This window comes from Bombus terrestris, chromosome 18, assembly GCF_910591885.1.
Source record: "Bombus terrestris chromosome 18, iyBomTerr1.2, whole genome shotgun sequence".
Taxonomy (NCBI): domain Eukaryota; kingdom Metazoa; phylum Arthropoda; class Insecta; order Hymenoptera; family Apidae; genus Bombus; species Bombus terrestris.
In genome coordinates this window covers 2,760,216-2,780,906 of record NC_063286.1, presented here as the reverse complement: position 1 = coordinate 2,780,906, position 20,691 = coordinate 2,760,216, and the positions used below count along the sequence as shown (strand labels likewise).

At 45.9% G+C, this 20,691-nt stretch overlaps 1 protein-coding gene across 2 annotated transcripts in view; it reads right to left on the bottom strand.

Annotated features, from left to right (window-relative positions):
* LOC110119149 (homeotic protein ultrabithorax) overlaps positions 1 to 20,691 on the bottom strand; it is a 292,134-nt gene that overhangs the window by 10,288 nt on the left and 261,155 nt on the right. For both annotated transcript variants that reach the window (XM_020867562.2, XM_048414124.1), the window contains one exon: positions 14,416 to 14,824. In XM_020867562.2, the coding sequence (XP_020723221.1) occupies positions 14,508 to 14,824 (317 nt within the window). In that variant the 3' untranslated portion in view covers positions 14,416 to 14,507. The remainder of the gene's footprint in view (positions 1 to 14,415; positions 14,825 to 20,691) is intronic.

Sequence of the window (20,691 nt, the reverse complement as noted above, 5' to 3'; positions counted from 1 at the left end):
CTCAGAGAACCTCTCTGCCTCTCTACTTTTCTCCCTTTCCACTGCCGTGATATTTCACACCGGGTCGTATAGTTTCAGCCAGGTACACGAGATCCTCGCGGACCATCGCTTATCGAGCGACTATCAATTTAGATACACGCGAAATCGTCGAAGAGTAGAAAATTCCTGTCGACCCGTCGCACTCGGCATTTTCTTCCAACAAGCTGACCGTCGTACACCCACATAGCCAAGATCGAGGAAGATTAGACGTAAGTCGGAACATTGTCCCGTGTCCTCGCATAATTGACTCGTTGGTTGTATGAAGGAGAGAAGATATACGAGGAAAAGTATCGTGGGTATTCGATGACGAGGGAACATCAGCCGGAAATAAGAGGGGATTCTCGCGCAGACGGCGATCCCCGGTGTGCCCCCGCAGTGTTTACACCGGCAACATTTTCAAGCGTACCCGGGCGAAATATTACCGTATCGCCTCGTGCCGGAGAGTGATATCGCCGGGTAATATATCGCTTCGCGTGTTTTATAGCGACGCGTACTCTCCCTTATAGTGGGTGTACCTAACTGAGCGGATATCTTGGCCGGGTGCGACGCGGCCCAGGGATATATCGGACACCGTGGAACAGGCACGGGATCCTCCTTAAACCCACAGCGAAACAGAATGCCGCGATGCTCGGATATAGCACGCGCGAGGAAATGATAGTCGGAGGAAATAATGAAGAAATCGCTGAATCGCGTTTCTTCGCTTCTCTGAGAATAACGTAAATACCGTGCGGATCCGCGACGAGCGCTGGTCTAATTGGTTATTCCTTGCAGTTGCGGTATGATCGTAAAAGTGCGAATAGGAACGTGTAGCGGCACGTTACGTCAGGAATAATCAGTTTGTTTTTAGATCTGCGGAGGAAATAATTAATTGAAAGCTAACTTCTGGAAATGCAGATGAAAAGTGGGAGCTAAAGTTACGCGATCGTTGGAATATCGAACGAAGATCGTTGGGGATTGTAGGTGCAGGTGTAAATTGAGCAAATTGAACGTGGTAAAATTTTTGAGATACTAGCGGAACCATCTCTCCTCTCGTAGGCTGCAGGATGTGCCAGGAGAGATGCGGGAATACCTATAAGCCAACAGCGCGAAAGAGCGCCCTGCCGAGCCAGAACTGCATGTTGGTACGGCTCCAGTGTAGGAGTAAAACGAGTACATAGAAGTCTGAGAAGCGGCAGAAAGAAGAAAGAGGAGGAGGAAAAGGAAGAAGAGCGAGTAACAGAGGAGAGGTAGAGGAAGGGAGAAGGAACGGAAGAGACGAGGAGGTACGCGGGTGCAGGGGCCAGAAAGCCAGAAACCGAGCAAGCCAGCGAGCCAGCCAGTCAGACCAGCCAGCCAGCCAAGCCAGAGAAAGGAGAGAGGACGACGCCGATGATGAATCACCCACCAGGAGTGAGCAGGAGTAAAGGAGAGAGGAGGGCAATAAGAGGACGAGGTACGCAAAAAAGGCTGCACGTTGGAACGCGCTAGAGCGAGTCGCTAACTGACTTATCTACACATCGGAGTATCAAGTCGTCCTCGACGCCCCAGTGTAATGAGCCGTGTGCCGGTATTTCGGTTGTTCCGGTTGAATAAAGAATAAGTGACGATTATTGCAGATAATTTCAATCGCTGGCAGAACGAGCAGAATCAAACATGGAATAGAAAAGAAAAGAAAAGAAAAGAAAAGAAACAAAAAAAGGGGGGGGGGGAATTGGGTAAAAGTGAGGGAACAGTGTGAAGGAATTACGAAAGGAGAAATCGCGAAAGAGAAGTGGTATACGGTTTGTAATTGGTATCGGGGAAAACTGAATCCTTCCCGTGGGCACGTGAGCGAAGAAAATCCGAGGGGTGGAATTCCCGTCGCCGAGGAAATTGGGTTGGTCGTCGCGAAGCAGCTAGAGGGTAGAACGAGGAAGCGAAAGAAGTTCCAGTATCATCAAAGACCGCGTAGATCGCTGCGACTGTGGATGTGTACACACCGATGCGCTTTATATAGAAGTTGCGTTCGCTCGGTCACGGGTAATGGTTTTACGAGCGTCAAGGGTGATATAAAGAAAATGAAAAACACACCAGAGCTACTGCCAACATGCGCGGCATATAACTACGCTCCGTCGTCCCTTCCTTTCCGTCTCCGCTGCTTCTTCTTAAGTTTATATACAGCCGAGTGGAGAGAAAAAGAGAGAGTGCAGAGTCAACTCAAAATTCTAACCACCCTTTCCCACCTTCTTATGATTTAACTCCCCGCGGAGTGCGTCGCAATTAGTTCTCATATTTCGCTACCGCTCATACCGTTGGCTGAACTTTTAAAGCGCCTTCGCGCGCTCGCACGCTCCAGCGTGGATATGATTTATTCGATCAAGAAGCGTAAACTTCCCTCCAAACTTTTATTCCATTGTCCGTTTTTAGTTGAAAACGAATAATTTACCGCGGCCGCGGTCTGATGCGAGAATAATCTCCCGAGGGATCGAGCGAGACCACCGAGAGAGTCCCTCCGACTTGTTCCACCCCTTGCCATAATTTGCAAAGATGCGCAACTTTTTCAGGCATTACAATAACGAAGGAGGCACCGGCTAAAAGTGGCGTCAATTTTTTCTCGCTTCGTATCGTCGGATATTACGCTTACGTAATACGGTTGTTATCTCTTCCACCCCTTTCGCCTGTACAGCTCGCGTTTTATGAAGTCTCGTCGCATTTCTCTTTGCGTACTTCTATTTCGTACGAAAGAATATTTATATAGTTAAAACACCGCTATATCGTCTTATTTAGATATTTAAATATCGTTTTATTTTAAGCATTTAATTAACAATAAGTCAGAGAAGGTTCGTTTATAATTTAATAAAAAAAAGTAGGAAAGTTTAAGAATGAAAAAAAAAAAAAGAATATGGAGAGTATATAAAGTTCCTGCGAGAACGAAAGAAAAGATGCATTCCCGGCTTTTTTTCCAACTTGCAGCGCGATCCAGAAGTGTATCTTCCTGAAGGGTAAGCGTCCCGTCGAGTGTATGGCAATTAGGCAGCCCGTTCACCCTGCCGCGGCATCCTCGTAAACTTGCTCGCCTTTATGCACGGCCCACGAGCGCGAAGAAGTTTTCGCGAACTTCAACGGGACTCGAGAGAGGTTACTTCAATACCACGATGTGTGTAAGTGGGTTGCGAACGAGGGAGAAGTTGACGCGACCGAGGGTTCCGGTCGCGTACAATGAACGCATTACACGAGGAATCTTTGTAACTCGAGGACAGAGTGGAGAAAGAAACGCGTTAACGCCACCTATAACTCATACTTCGAACATCTGCACGGCCAATAAAATGTTTCCAACTTCTTCGCTACTTCTTTCCATCGATCCTGATTTCTTGTTACAAAATTCTTTGAAATTTATATACGAACGCAAACGTGACAAGAACGTGCAAAGTGAAAGACGATCGATAGGTAAAATCGTGAAGGTAGGAAATCGACGGAAGTCGGTCACACCATGGATAAAGACATTAATCTCGTTCCGCGATAAAGTAATGCGAACAATGATAAATTCCACACGGGGATATTTATTACGTGCGCGCGAGCGCTCGTGGTCAAGGAACATTTAGCTCGTACCACTTTATTTCAACGCGATCTCGCTCCCGGGTGGTCTGTATAAATAAGCAGCCGTCCGAAACTGGAAACGTTCGAGTCGAGAGTGGAGAGAGAGCGCCGGACGATATCCCTATTTCGAATCGTTGGAACGATTTTCACGCGTTTCTTTTTAATTAAGCTACCGGCTGCGTTGGCGTTGCGTTATCGGTCGCAATTATTCGCTGCTGGACACGGGCACGGCATATGAACACCGGGGACTTCCCCACTGCCCGCGATTGATGGACAACGCGGACGCGCGCGCACGGTCATTCTTGCCGCGTTAAACGAACCGTGTAATCGCGCACACGAGACACGTAGAGAAATGCAGCGCGCCGCGAGCACCGAGACAGTCCGTGTGCTTTTTCAGCCACGACGAAGAAGGCGTAAAACTACTCGTGAAACGTTTGTCGCGGCTCTTTTGCCGCGCGACAACTCGTGAAACGGTTAACACGCGTCCACCTCGTTGTTCTCGACCTGTTTTTCTATATAGCGATACGATCGATTTCTGAACATCAACATCTGGAAATTTCTGCTATTTAAGTATTCGCACAATTTTAATGAACAAACAGCGCCTAATGTAGTTTATATACCGCAAGTATCGCTACGTACGCAAATTTTGCAGCGTTACGATGAGAAGCAACATTTTGTTTCGAAATTTCGATGTTACTTGCTGATAAAATATATTTTTACGAATCGTGCCGAATATAGACTTGTTTTTAACAAGCATTGCACAAGAAAAAGAACAGAAAAAGATCGAATCTATGCTATCGATGGTGCCTAGAAAAATTAAGTAGTTATGTAAGATAATTTGGCAACGTCGCAGCAGCCATCACGCTGTAGTCCGAAAAGAGTAGGAAGGGAGGGGAGAGAGACAGAGAGACAGGGAGAGGGCGACGATGTGGCGTGTATCGTATGTGTTAGAAATATCCAGGCAGACGGAGCGAAGCGTATGCCATCCTCTCTCTGTGGCTAGCCAAGACCCGAAAAGAAAACGACGAAAAAAACAGCTATGGTAGCCTTAGGTTTTGTGTTGCAAGAGGTTCTAGTCGGAGGCCGTGTGCCGTTGCCTCCTCTATCCCGTTCTATGACCCACAGCACCCTAACCTCAAAACCGAAATGGAAGAGGATGAGGAGAAGCAGCAGGGAGGGTGAGACACGAGGGAATTGAGGAGGGAGGGAGAGGAAGTAAAGAAAAGATCGAGATGGCGTTACGATTCTCCGTTTCTCTTTCTTTTTCGTCCAACGTCTCCGCTGCTCTTTCCACCGCGTTCGCTTCGGAGCCCGGGGATTCTGGGAGTTTTTAGAGTGCGGCCCCTCATTGTTGTGTAAATGCGGGCCAATGGCGCCGGCAGACGGGGCGCGCGCAACTTACTTTTAAATGCTAATACCGTTGTACAAAACCGGGTTTTACGAAATTCGCGGCTTCCTTCAAGCTGCGGATCAGCGGCTACATTTATTAAGCTATCAAGCCGCGCGAAAAAGCCTTTGTTTATGCCTGTTCGCGCGCGCTGTGTAGCGCTGCACGGTGCTCAACCGCCGCACCGTACGAAAATTTCACGTAAATTAAAGCGTGATCCCTGAGCCGGACCCTTTGTGCTCCAATTCTGAACGTTATTAAGAGCGAGACACACAAGAAAAATATTTTCACGTCCGGAATTATTTCGGCCCGTTCGAAAGTGGAAAGATGAATTCACGCGACAAGCAAGTAAACCTACGAGTAAAAAAGCTCTTGTCGTTCGTTCGAGCATCGTCCAGGAAATATCTACGACGCAAATTAAAATACGATCTTGACTTTCGAACTCCGTATTCATAAATCTAAAAACGTGACTAAAAAAAAAAGAAAAAAAAAATAAAAAGGAAAGAAGGAAACATAGGTGTTTTTTGATGTCCAATTATCCGTTCGTCGAGTGACAAATAAATTTCCTCGACACCTTGAATTTACACCGAAATCATCAAGATACTCCGATACCACGCCGCCGGTCGTCATGGCAGAATTTACGACGGAAAGTAAGCGCACGCGAAATGAAAGCAAAGATAATAAGCAAGAGATGAGTAGAACGGGAGTGCGAGAGAGTGAGAAAAAATGAAGAAAGAAGGCATTGGAGAGCCGAGGCAATCGTTTCAAGCCCAAGGCTATGATGATTCGTCGTAAAGAGATAAGAGGAGGAAGAAAGGCCTCGATAAATGAAGTATGACATTAAGACGTAGAACGAACTGCAAGGACGCGATCTGCCGGACGATCCGGCAACTCATAAGTCTCCCCACTCCAGGCAACCACCCTTTGGCCGGGAATCCCCCACCCCCAACGTGCTGTTGGCCAGCGTGCAAGCGGATGTCCCGGACGCACGGGCGTAGACTTTACGAGAGTTCAAGTGGTATCAGCTAATAATGACGGTCGTAAACGTCGCGATAGAATCAACAACGAAGAGTTATTGCCAGCCAGTTACGTGGCAACGAAAGGCGTAAAATGGTAATGAAGTGTAATCAAAACAAATCATAAAACAGCGGATAGAACAGTCCGCACCCGACTCTCTCGTAAGACACGGCCAAGAGCACGTTCCTGCTCTGAATTCGTACGCACCTGCTGCACACGAACTTATCTCCGGTGGCCTTGCGAATATATCCTCTCCCCGTAATGTATAGATTAATCGTCGATCAAGAAGGATGATATTGACTTGCAAATGGATGAACCTGATGCGCAATCACGTTTCACGAGAATTTCGACAAATAATAATTTTTTTTTCTTTTTAATATCGGAAGAAATGCATGGAATATTCGATTAGACGATTATTTTTTAAAAATGGTGGACGGAAAGGCAATGAAATTTACAGTAAAGTCTTGAATAAGATAGGGGAAGATAAATTGCAGCGGTGAAAAAGTGGTAAAAGTTGAAAAGGAGATGAAGAGACGGTGGTTTCACGGACAGTGGTCACGCTGAAATTTTTCTAGGACGTCTGCTCGAGAGGTAGGTCAGGGTCTGATTGCAGGAAGGAAGCAGTTAGGCCCGGTTAAAGTCGTTAAGCCAAGTTTACGAGGTGTTACCGGGAGCGTAACCTGTAAATCTCAAAGGCAGCGGAGAGAGCGCGTGCCAGTGGCCGCCCTTGGAAAGGCCGCGGAAGGGGTAATGGATATAACCGGGGTGTAAGAACCGAGGTAAGACTGCTCGAGCGCTATAAACGCTTTTATGGATCGTAAAATGTCTTCCTTTACAGCCAATAAAGATCCCCGACCTACCGTTTGACGAGCAGGCAGTTGAATATATGCGCGCGAAAGAACGAAAGAGCCGAACGAGAAATAGAAAGGCGGCGAGAGGAATAGAGAGGAAAGATCGTGCATCAATCTGTCGGAATCACGCTTTACTGCGCAATAAAATCACACGCTGTCGGTACTTTATTCCGTCTTCATGAGGCCGCTAGTCGCGCGGCTTTATTGGATTATTGACGAATAGCCATGAGAATGCGTTCGTCGGGAAAATGCAAGCGGTCCAGTCGAGTCAGCGCAACAGCGTATACACGTGCAATGTACACGGATTCACAAGCACGACCCCGATCGTGTATACATACAGTTGCCTTGGGCACGGAGCACGGATCCCGACGTTGAGAACCAGAACCATCAACGTAAGTTACTGTACGACCACGTCGATAAAAACAACCATAAAATGCATTACCGGCCATCATTGGACTACCGTGGAATAGCGTTAAGCTGGGTAAGTAGGAGCGAGTTCTAAATTAAACGGCGTACCGATTGAGCCGTCGGTAAAGCAGAATTGCTGCTTTATCAACCGAGAATGTGTCGACCCGTGCTGCCATCTACGCCGGAAACGAGCAATTAACAAAAAATAGTGCCGCGCAGTACTACAGAATTTTCCACCTCGAAGATTTTCTTGCATCTCTCGCCACCAACGAATCGCCAGACTTTTCCGTGACAAAAAATTCCGGGGAATAAATCCTTCCTGGCAATATGTAGATTTATATCGACAAACATGGAGACAAACGATAAAGAGTGACGAGCCAATACGACGAAATATACATCGCCGTTAGTCTCCGCCTTAACCACGCCCTCGGAAGCAGGAGTGAGGCGGCCATAATTAAGCTCGATGTCGTTAAAGCCACTAGATGGCATCGCAATGCCATAGACCAAATAACAGTTCGTGCAAAGCCGCTTATACTACTTACTATACTCGCGGTTCCTAGCATCGTTGAACATACACCTTATCGAGTTCCTATGACACGACCCTGTACAATTCATATTTCAGACAAATATCGACGAAGCAATGATCATCGTTTCATCGTGCACCGTCAAAACCGATACAAACAACGATTCTCCGTGTATCAACGATAGCGTTATCCACATAAAAGAACGGCAAAAGTTGCGATCTGAGAAATCGACGCTCCTACCGCGGCGAAATAGAATCTGTCTATAGATCTGTGGCTCCGGGAACACGATTTCGGGATCGAGATACCTTTAAATATTTCTAGCTTTCAGACTCGGGCCCCAGTGGCGCGATTTATCGCCTATACAGGGCAAACTTTCCTATAAAAGTAGATCGCCGGAATTCCTCTAAATTGCCTTTTCTTGTTCACTGTCAAAATTTATCTTCGCGTATATCTGTGCCACAGCACCGGGTCGGGCCGCGAACAAGCGATCGACACAAGGAATTCTCGATGCCTCGTTCTTTATTTAGGCGACGAAAAAGGCTGACGTATGGACGTACGCCACCAGAGGTCCGTCAAATTCTTGCACCGTGACTATTCATACGATAACACGCCGCGAGAGTGCACTTTCTTAATTGGTCGTAGTCTCTGTTCCTCCGCGTGCTCGCGAAGTGGACAACAACTGGCGGTCAATCGTCATCGACAATGAAATGTAAATTTCACGGAAATTCGACGACGAGCTCGAGGAAAAAAAAGAAAAAGAAACGACCCTAAAATATGTATATCTCGTTACATTATCGAAGCGTGGCACGATCGCGAATTTAATGCAGCCCCTCTGCTATCAATGCAGGATTTAATGAGCCCGCGAAACAATGCAACAGAAACGCGCATGTACGGGAGAGCGCGCGCGCGCGCGCTACCGAGTCTACTCTAATAAATAACGTCGTAAATATGTAATTAATATGGTAATATAATTCAAATCGTAATTTATCGTGCCGCTAATCGATTTCGCGTCTCGATACGATGACGTTACCTCCACCACCGCCGCTACTGCGCTACTGTTCCAGCGTAGCGCGATTATAGTTGCTGGCAGTACTCCATGCACCCAACCTAACGATCTACTTTGCGTCGTAAAAACGCGGCCGGCACGTGGTTACGCTGATAAAGGAGCACAGCAACGATAAAGAAGAAGTCGGATAATAATCGCTGGGATAAAAGAAACGTCGTTGAATAACCGATCGTTTCTGCTTCTAATCGATAGATGAACTCGTTGCAGCTTTGTTATATAGATAGATGTAGCTAGTGGTAGCATATAGCGCGTGGTAGGTAGATGTTTATTTATTAATTTTACACTCAGGCTATTTCAAAATTTAAAACAACATGTGCATTTAATTGTCAACTTTATTTTGTTATAATTACAAGATCCATTTACATCCTAAGATGCACAAGATGTCCCGTAACTTACGATAATTTATACGCTTGAATTTGTCAGAAATATTCTAAAATTCTCTCCAAAATACTAAAAATTTGATCGTAAAGAAAAAGGATTTAGAGAGAGTGAGAGAGAGTGAGAGAGAGAGAGAGAGAGAAAATAAAGAGAGGGATCGTTTTCGAAATGTCGCTGCATTAAATCTTTTTCGAGTCTGCATTCCACGGAGACTTTGATGCGGGATACGACTAGCAATGCATGCATCATGCATGCACTATGCTTGCGGCTATTTGCAAGGCTAAAATACTATTTTAAGATTGGCTAACAACACGGCGAACCGATTTCAGGCAGTTGAGAAGCGAAATTCAAGTTTCACGAAAACGCGCAGCCCAACGACAACCGAACGAACTAACCAGTCCATCGATTAAACATCGCACACACTGGATCGGTATCGTCAAATCTGCACGCTCGGCCACAGCCTACAATTACGACGCGGTTCGTGGAGTTAATTGGCGAATTCCTCTGCCGGCAGGATGTCGACAAAAGCAACTTTATAAAGTTTTCCGTTTATCTGGAAAACCAGAAACGGAGGGATATGATTTGCAACCGGCTGCGAATTATCGCGCGAATTTCTCTTCTTTCGCACCCTTTCATAATGAGATTCTGAATAAGCTTCCTAGAAAATTGTTCGTTTGAACTGTTATATATAGAATTGTTCGAATGAAAATATTCAGTGAATATTTGGGAAATTTTATACTTTTCACCAAGTTCCATGATCCATACAAATTTTATTAACAACTGTTTTGACAAATATAATTTTATAGATTGTTGGAATTAAAATATTCAAAGAATATTTGGGAAGCTTTTCTCTATACCTTTCACCAAGTTCCATCATCCATACAAATTTTATCAACAACTGCTTTGGCAAATATAATTTTATAGATTGTTTGAATTAAAATATTCAAATATTTGGGAAGCTTTATACCTTTCATCAAGTTCCATCATCCATACAAATTTTATCAACAACTGCTTTGGCAAATATAATTTTATAGATTGTTTGAATTAAAATATTCAAATATTTGGGAAGCTTTATACCTTTCATCAAGTTCCATCATCCATACAAATTTTATCAGTGACTGCTTTGACAAATATAAATTTATAGATTGTTTAAAATATTCAAAGAATATTTGGGAAGCTTTTCTCTATACCTTTCACAAAGTTCCATCATCCATACAAATTTTATCAGCAACTGCTTTGGCAAATATAGTTTTATAGATTGTTCAAATTAAAATATTCAAAGATACTTAGGAAGCTTTATACTTTTCACCAAGTTCCATGATCCATACAAATTTTATCAGTAACTGCTTTGACAAACATAAATTTATAGATTGTTGGAATTAAAATATTCAAAGAATATTTGGGAAGCTTTATACTTTTCACAAAGTTCCATCATCCATACAAATTTTATCAACAACTGCTTTGGCAAATATAATTTTATAGATTGTTTGAATTAAAATATTCAAAGAATACCTGGGAAGCTTTTCTCTATACCTTTCACCAAGTTCTATCATCCATACAAATTTTATCAACAACTGCTTTGGCAAATATAATTTTATAGATTGTTGGAATTAAAATATTCAAATATTTGGGAAGCTTTTCTGTATATCTTTCACCAAGTTCTATCATCCATACTTTTATCAGTGACTGCTTTAACAAATATAATTTTATAAATTGTTCAAATTAAAATATTCAAAGATATTTGGGTAGTTTTTCCCTATACCTTTCATCAAGTTCTATCATCCATACAAATTTTATCAGCAACTGCTTTGACAAATATAATTTTATAGATTGTTCAAATTAAAATATTCAAAGATATTTGAGAAGCTTTATACTTTTCACCAAGTTCCATCATCCATATAAATTTTATTAGCAACTGCTTTGGCAAATATAATTTTATAGATTGTTGGAATTAAAATATTCAAAGAATACCTGGAAAGCTTTTCTCTATACCTTTCACCAAGTTCTATCATCCATACTTTTATTAGTGATTGTTTTGACAAATATAAATTTCTAGATTGTTTAAAATATTCAAAGATATTTTTGGAAGCTTTATACTTTTCACCAAGTTCCGTGATCCATACAAATTTTATCAGCAACTGCTTTGACAAATATATTTTATAGATTGTTCAAATTAAAATATTCAAAAAATATTTGGGAAGCTTTATACTTTTCATCAAGTTCCATGATCCATACAAGTTTTATCAGCGACTGTTTTAACAAATATAAATTTCTAGATTGTTGGAATTAAAATATTCAAAGATACTTAGGAAGCTTTATACTTTTCACCAAGTTCCATCATCCATACAAATTTTATCAGCAACTGCTTTGACAAATATAATTTTATAGATTGTTCAAATTAAAATATTCAAAGAATACCTGGGAAGCTTTTCTCTATACCTTTCACCAAGTTCTATCATCCATACTTTTATCAGTGATTATTTTGACAAATATAAGTTTCTAGATTGTTTAAAATATTCAAAGATATTTGGGAAGCTTTATACTTTTCACTAAGTTCCATGATCCATATAAATTTTATTAGCAACTGCTTTGACAAATATATTTTATAGATTGTTCAAATTAAAATATTCAAAGATACTTAGGAAGCTTTATACTTTTCATCAAGTTCCATCATCCATACAAATTTTATTAGCAACTGCTTTGACAAATATAAATTTCTAGATTGTTCAAATTAAAATATACAAAGATATTTGGGAAGCTTTATACTTCTCAGCAAGTTCCATCATCCATACAAATTTTATTAGCAACTGCTTTGACAAATATAATTTTATAGATTGTTCAAATTAAAATATTCAAAAAATATTTGGGAAGCTTTATACTTTTCATCAAGTTCCATGATCCATATAAATTTTATTAGCAACTGCTTTGACAAATATATTTTATAGATTGTTCAAATTAAAATATTCAAAGATACTTAGGAAGCTTTATACTTTTCACCAAGTTCCATCATCCATACAAATTTTATTAGCAACTGCTTTGACAAATATAAATTTCTAGATTGTTCAAATTAAAATATTCAGAGAATATTTGGGAAGCTCTACTAGAACCAACAATATAAAACTATTATAAGCCAGGTCATTGTATCACGCCAAATGAAGTTGCTGAAAATCTCAACGAGAATTGATCGTAAATATTTTAACAAATAAATAAAAAAAAAAAGTTTTTTCAGCAACTGCTTTGACAAATATAAATTTCTACGTCGTCGAAAATCTTACGTCGAGGAAAAATACGTAAGAAAGAACAAAGAGACAGAACGTCAAGATACGTAACAAGGGCCGATATGTGTAATGGCGCAAACCACCCCCTTATACGTCTTCGGAGGCAAAAGAAATCTGTACGAGAAACCAGTGGAGTGAAGTAACGATCAAGTTGCGAGCGAAGACGAGAACAATTAATTTCATAGTAACAACGCATAGGAAGCCGAGTGTGGCAAACACGAGAGCAAAGGGGAGAGGGAAGCAACGTAATAACAAGTGAAAACGAAGGCGGCATGTCGGCTGGTCGACACAAAGCGTCCACCACGGCCAACATTTCCCGGGAATCCTTTTTTTCCAGCCAAACATGGAAAGAGTCATAAAAGTCGGGTAGAGAACCCGGCGAAGCAGCGCAGGCTTTCGTGAAAGCAGAGAAAAAGCGGCGACCTTTTTTTTACAACCGATATTGGCTTCGGCCAAGCAATTCGAAGGGTCGTTCGTTTTCTGGGAACGAATGGCCGCCCCCTGGACTAAAGTACAAATTATACCGGAGGATGCTGCGAGGCAGATAGCGTTTCAACGACAGAAGTTGCCATCTCTTTTGGCGGATCAGTTTCCTGTTTTTTCCTTTACCTGGTCAAAAACTTTCTACTTTCTATTTTGCTTTGTTTCTTTTTTTCTCTTTTAGTCACCCCCTTGCAACCATACGATTTCACTTTTTCTTCTGCTGTTCTCTTTTTACAGCCCTCTTATGGCCAATGAGAGAAATTGGCGAAACTTTCGAATATATCGGCCAGTGAATTTCCCTTAACATCGACGATAATCTGAACAACGGCGGAACGAAGAAACTGCACGGAATCGAGAGAATTGCAGCCGTTTCATTATCGTCGAGCCACGCAGTTATCCACGGAATATAGAAGAATATGAAAATCACGATGGGGCAACATTTCACGCGAGCCAGTTGCTGCGGCAACAACAACAACCCCTTGAGATGCAGGAGCCCGTGAGACGGCAGAGTTAAATGCACGCAAACAGAATAACTTAGGAAATTATGAAGGCACGCTCGCAGGTGGTTTATCCTCATTAAGTGTACCGGATAAACTTAATTTTAAAGGCACGGCAACTGGCTAAAAGCCCCCATCCCACCCCTCCAACACCATTTGTAACGCTCTCCAGCCGACATTTTCTTCGGGATCCCGTAACTTTCGCCGATGATATATCAAGCTTAATGCGCGCTAGAGGTCTCGCGAAACCGTTGTTCAACGCCGTCGGCAAATCCATTACCATCGAGTCGACTCACCCCTGGCGAATTCGCTCAACGCAAGGGTTAAGCTACTGTTACTTCGAAGATTTATCAGAACCTGCGGCTTCCGCAAGAAACGTAAGCTTTCTATGATCGCAGGTAATTTGTTTTTCAAAGGACGGAACTTGCTTCCCGAAAGGGACCATCGCAGACATCTTTTTCAATAAGAATGTCCCAACCGCTAGGGAGTTGACTCTTCGCCAAGATTGCACAGCCACGTTCATGCGAAAAGATCTTAGAATCGAGATTCTGTTTGACGATCTGTGTAATTGTATATTTTCCGCGACATTTCACGAACAGAGCACGTCGAATATCTCGTCCACGTGACTTCCTCGTCCGAAAGACACGCTAATTCGTCCTAATCGCGTCACGATCTATCGGAACGGCCGGGCTAAAAAACAGCGCGCGAAAGCATAAAACATCGGCAAGCGGATTGCCGCGCACAGGAGGTGTTTTCGATCAAGTCAGAAATTGGCCGTTTAAGAGGAGAAAGGGGCAGACCGATGGAAGCGAGAAGCGAGAAGGGTGAAAAAAGATGAGAGAAGAGAAAAAAGGGAAATAAAGGTAGAAGGGCAAAGAAGGCGAAAGAGAAGAGAAAAATAAAAAAGGATCGGTATCGAAGAAGTCACTCACCTTTAATATAGCTGTGTACATTGCGGTGCTAGCAGAGGGTGGTGTGGATTGGTGGTGGGGTGGTCAGGGGGGCTCCGGTGCAGGGCGTACCCCTAGTTGGCCCCCTCCGGTCCCCCACCGGCCGCTTGCTGCTGATGCGCAGCCGCGGCCGCTGCTGCCGCTGCCTTCTGCGCCTGCGCCTGCTTCTCCTGTTCGTTCAGCTCCTTGATCGCCTGTATCTCCTTCTTCAGCTTCATCCGCCGATTCTGGAACCAGATCTTGATCTGCCGTTCCGTCAGGCAGAGCGAGTGTGCCATCTCGATCCGCCTCCGCCTGGTGAGGTAGTGGTTCGTGTGGAATTCCTTCTCCAGCTCGAGCGTCTGGTAGCGCGTGTAGGTCTGTCGGCCGCGCCTGCGCATTCCGTTCGCTCCTGCAACCAACAAAACCATAGCCGAACGTTCAAACGAGCTCTCTAGAGGCAAAGATCGCGTGTCTTTCCGTCTACTTCGTTTCGGCGATCCCGATGGGAAGCCGGCTCTTCCATCCGAATAATACGTTTACGCACGTCACCAACGTTCGCCTGCTTCTCCTCTAGCTTTCTTCAAGCTTCTAGCCAACTGCCAACGTTCTTGTCATCGCCAGATGAGATAGTCGAACGTTGTTCACGACCGGCTGAACGATTGCAAGCGAACGTTGTTGAATAGTAGAGAACGTTTGCAACACCGTTCATGCGTATCCTCGTAGACGATAGTCCTAAGCGAAGGTAACAGCAATCTTCGACTATTCTCACCTCGCCTAACGTGTTAGCGCTAAGTTAGCCTATCGTTGAATCAAGTCTTCCACGTACCAAGTTTTTCGCCTCGTTACAATTTCAAACGAATCGCGAGATCTTCTAATCCGACCTTCATCCCTGGGACCGCGTAGCTACGAATATCGGCACTCGAGAGGCGGAAGACGTTGAACGAGTTGGAAGATGCCGGGAAAATCCCGGCAACATCCTCGATAACGCCGAGACACCGGGATAACTTCTAAGCGGCAGTTTAAAAAGAACGAGTTGCGGACAAAAAGGAGAAAAAGGGGCGCGTAAACGGTTTCAGATAGAGCGTGGCAAAGTCACAGCAAACCACCGAGAGAAAGTAAGAGAGCGTAGGACAGCGGGATAGGTAGACTGTCGAACAGCCGCTTGGGTACAGTACCTAGCGGAATAAACCCGTCTGTGGGGGCTCAAGCTCACCTTATCGGCCGTTACTGCCTCGTAAAAACCCTCCCGTTTCACCTCTGCCAGCAGCCAGGTCCAAAGCAACCCCCGGCGCTCACCCGTAAGCAGCCGGTCTACCTTTTGCTCTCAGTTCGCATACGCTTTATATCGAAGTACATAAAGGACTTGGCCGTGTAATACGGTTTCCTGCGTTCGACGACTCCCTTTCGCCATCCCCTGGAGCCGTCCGGAGTCCGCCGACTCGTTCGGCCGGAACAATTAATTTCGGTTAAACGCTACTCGCCATTTTGCCGCGTATCGGCCGGTTATTACGCGATAAACCGAGAAATTAATTTCACTCGAAGGGTTTAATTGTTATGAATAATTAATCCGGCTGCACGCGTCCCACGGCTGGTCCCCGGAAGATAGGTGACGTGGCGATATCGAGTCCCGTGGTGAAATTAATAACCTAATTGCCGCCAATTGGCCGAGTCGCGAGGATACGCGAAGGAATTTCATTCGTCGAGTCTCCGAGCGGAATTTTTCGCCGATTAAACCGGACAGGGAGGCGTACGGATGGCTTCCGGCGGATGGAACAAATTTCAAAATTCGAACGAGATTGGCGCGCAAAACGGCTCGTCCTTCGATAGGTATCGACCAGTCACCGCTTGGTACGCACACTTTTCCCAGCAAACGAACAATTGGAAACGAGGCGAGTAATAAACGCGTGATATTTACAATCGTATCTGTGCCGATCTATTATCTACGAGCGAGGCGCGCGCGAGAGCCACGTCGAACAGCCGCCACCGCGCACTGGAACATTTCCAGTTGGCCATTATACAATATCGCGCGCAGACGAGCAACAACAGGCCGCGGCAGAGTTCATATCGGCATCATGTATATTATCGCAACGTAATCAAGTGCTTGGACGTGCGCCCCTAGCCGCCGTCGCCGCCGCCTCTGTTCACGCGCTACTCTCCCTCCACGAGCTCTCGCAGCGGCGCAACATCCCCATGATTTTCATTTCAGCTTGTCAAGCAGGGCTCGCGGAGGGCCACAGAGTTATGGCTAACCGTTTATAAGGGTTATTTGTCACGCGGACCCCGCGCCTCTTCCAGCGTGTTACCAGTGTCTCCTTTCCACCCCCGAAGAACATCGCTACGTACGACGTGCCGGTGTTATATGGTCCCCTTGGCTCGCGCTGTTCCTCAGCGCAAGCAGGAGGGGTTCTCAGTCGATAGACTGGCTCGAACTTATAAATAAAAGCAGGGCCTCGACCAATTAAGCCAGCCTCGTACGTCTCCGCAAAGTAGAAAATGTGACAAGCTCTACCGCCTTCTCTTTTACCGCGCGTTTCTCCGTCTCAGCCCTCGCGTCGCCCTCCCTCGCTCAGGCTTTTTTAATTTTCTATCGATCGCTTTTCCTGTAAAACTCCTTCTCCCCTCTGTATCTTCCGCTCGCCTCTTTCCACTCCGTTCTATTTATTTCCTTCGACGTATCGCTACGAATGCAATTAGACTTTCTTCTTGCAAACATCCGGCGATTCGTTGTGCTCTCAAGGATGAGGAAATGGTACGAAGCGATAGAGAGATATACAGCAAATGGTCGAACGTTCTCGTCTGGTTTTCGGTGGCCGTGATCGAGTCTCGTACGACTCGTCTGTTCCCTCGAACTCGGTCAGCCATCGTACACTTCCTCGCCCCAACTTACGCACGCCCCGTGGGATGTCGTAGGCGAAACGAAATTGGGGAGGAAAAATTCCAAGGCTGCCACGCTCTCGGAAAAGTAAGAAGAGGCGTGCGTGGCTGTTTAACCAAGGGGATGGATAAATTTTATGCTGAGACCGTGAAACGTGTTTCATCCGGGCAACGAGAAGGAAAGTCTCGCTGGATGCCGACCGGGGCCAGAGGGGTAGCCTGTATTTGGAGAGGAGGAACGATCCCGAGAAGAGTAGCACGCTTAGACCGAGTGAAAATATTTCCATCGTAACTCACGCTTTTCTAGAAGAAAAAAACCTTTCCATGTATATCGTTGGAAATTCCCTTGCCCCTTAGGTAGAAGCCTCTAACCGAAGGCCTTCTACAACGTTCAAGAAAAATGGTAGCCTGGAGCTGTTGTTTCACGTGGAAAACGATTGATTCGCCCGATCACCCTAAGTAAAAACGATAGAGAGAAAATCCGAACGAGCATGGAGAATTTGGCGAAACTAATCCCGTGGTATCCTCACGGCTCGTTTAGAGCCGCCGGTAATGGGGTTAGGGATTCCCTCGATTGGAAGCAAGTTTCGACATGGCCAAGCATAAACAGGGAGACGGAAAGGGAGAGACTTTGGATGTTGCCAACTGTAATAAGAACGAGCAATACGTTGATTGCTAGCCGGAATACGCCAGTATAACTGTGCACCCATGGCAAAACACGAGCTGCCAAGCGCCACCCTTCTCGTTTCCCTCTCGCGAAGATCGTGTACGCCAAAGGCGGATCATACGCGGGGTCGATCAAATCAAAGTAAGTGAATTGGCTGGCAGCATGAAGGATTTCCGCCAAGTTCCCCATGCTCGGCAGAAATTTCTCCCATAGGCTGGCCACCCTTCTACCCAGCCACCTTCTTCTTACCGACGAATCTCACGAGCTAACATCGATCGAAGCTCTCGCTGCTTTTTGCTGCCTACGCGTTCGACCAGCACAACGACGGAGCTGAATTTAAACGCGACAATTTGCCCCTGCGTAAATCACCAGCGACGAACGGTGATGCAATACCAATTACGCTCGTCCCTCTATATCAGCCAGCGACTTTTGTCCGCGACCTGTAAGGACGGTCTAGACTGCTAAGTCTGGGTCGTTTCGCAAGTTCGTGTAACTTGGAAACATCAGGCGCGGCGTTCCACCATCCGGGAATTCTTGCCGGCCAAATGGAGGGCAAGTTGGCCGCATAAATCGTGAACGTAATTAGAGGACCTTTCGCTGTCCGGTTGTTGGGAACACGAGACACGGGAAGGTCAGTTAGCTTGGTTCGGAGAAACGGACACGTTGTGTCGGCTTTGCTCGCGTTCGTGTCGTAAGTTGTCGCGCTTCCGGTGTGTCCGCGTCCCTCCCGAAACGCGAACGTTCACGGCCGCAACGAACTCTGTTTGCGAGGCACGAGAGTCCCGCAGACACTCTGTATGAGAAACGCGTAGCTACGCAGCAAGATCGTAGCTCAACGTGGGGTACACCCTCCTCCGGAGGCTTGCCAAGGTAGGTAATCCTCTCGGGGGCGTGAGTTACTGCCTAGCGTCCCTCGCGCTGTACTCTCTTCTGTCCCACCTTCTTCTTCTTCGCCCCATCGGCCTTCCATGCGTCCCTTTTCCTGCCGCTCGCCTCGCTTCGTCCTACCTTGTACCGTCTTTCTCGTCACGCCGACCTTTCCTCTCCCGTTTCTCGTCTCGCCCATTCCTATTCTTGCAGCTCTCTTTCGCCCTCGGCTAGGGGCTGCCGAGAAAATGCCGGCGGAAAGTGGCAGGACCGCCGGTGGTGCGCGCCACGGCCAGGAAAGAAGGGAGGAAGAGCGACGCCGGTGGCAAGCAGAGCGTACGGTGCTCGCTGTGCCACAGCTGGAGAGCATTAGTCAACTGTAATTAATAAGTTATGTACAAGACAGGCTAACGAACAGCACCGCGACGCGGAGCTCTTGTTGTCTCTCTTTCCAGCCGGTAGAAAGAGCGGCGGAGATCGCTTTTCACTATGCCGCGACGACGGAAGCCTCCGGGATCGTAAATACGCGCCTGGTAAACCCTTGTAACGTGAATAAACTGGGGGTGCCCGCTCGGAAATAAGCGACACCCGGAACGTGTACGACTCTGTACGTGCTCGTACCACGCTTTTTCCTACCGATCATCGACGCTCTTCTCAAAGATTTATATCTCTTTCGCCTTGGACGGGTATTCTCTTTATCCCATAGGCCATTACGTAGGAAGAAAATAAGATAAAATGGATTCGGCCCGACAAGCGTAATATATCTCTTCCTCCCTTATAATTTCTCATATTTGCTTACGTAATAAACGTAAATATACGTAATCTTCGAATGAAAAAGATGCTTGTTCGCGCGATCGGCCATCGACAGGCGAAAGAACTCGCGTGGTTTAACGAGACTCGGAAGCGAGCAGTCGTCAGGGAAGATCGGCGAATCTGTCGGATATCGAGAACGGGGCATGGAACGACGACGTTCGTGCCGAGCGAGAGGCTCCCACGGCTGAAAGGGGGATCGTTATTCCGCGTGGTTCTCGGCGTACGTTCTAGCCTATCGAGGTAAACTCGTCGTTACCGCGGCGCAATCGCGATCGGTCGAAACGGTGCAGCAGGATACGGAAAAGGAGGAGGAGGAGGCGGGGGGTGGGAGGCAAGGTGGCCGGGAGAAGTTACGCGACGCGGACAAGAATGTCGCCGGCAGCCAGCAGGATATACCATAAGAAGAACGAATGGAGCATTCGAGAATAAGATATCGGCTTTACGTGCAGCCACTTTTGAATAAGCGTGGTGCCGCGCCGCGGGCAAGGTGGCGACTTTGCTCCCACGCGCGAAACGCCGCCATCCAACGGCGAACTGACGGGATAAAGGAGTTCGTCCGAGTCTGCTGATTCTCCTCTAGTGCCTCGTACGATATTTACTTGTCCCCGTGATTACCTGGCATGTTTCGTCGTTGCCGTGTAACTCGGTGCCTCGTATCTGTCCCGACATCGATGTAGTAATTCGTTGAAAAACGATGGGCGTGAACGCGTACATCGCGTTCGAGATCGTTCGGACGAGAGAACGGTTTCACGTGAACCACGCAGGTCGTTGCAACCGGCTGGAAATTACGTTGCCGTCCGTCCTTTGTAATTTTCTAGCGATACACTTGCCCTCCGCGATGCTCGCTCTTCCTTGGAGAATGCGGTTCGTCGTTTTGCTCGCTCGAACGTACAACGTTCAGCCAAGTATAATGCTGTAAGAACGATTAGCCGGGCCGCAATTAGTAGTCCGACTGGATACGCCGGCTGGTACGTTGACGAAATCGCGCGAAGGTCGCCCATAACTCACGTCCTCGTTCGTCAATCAGTAGTCAAGACTAACTATTCCGTGCTATG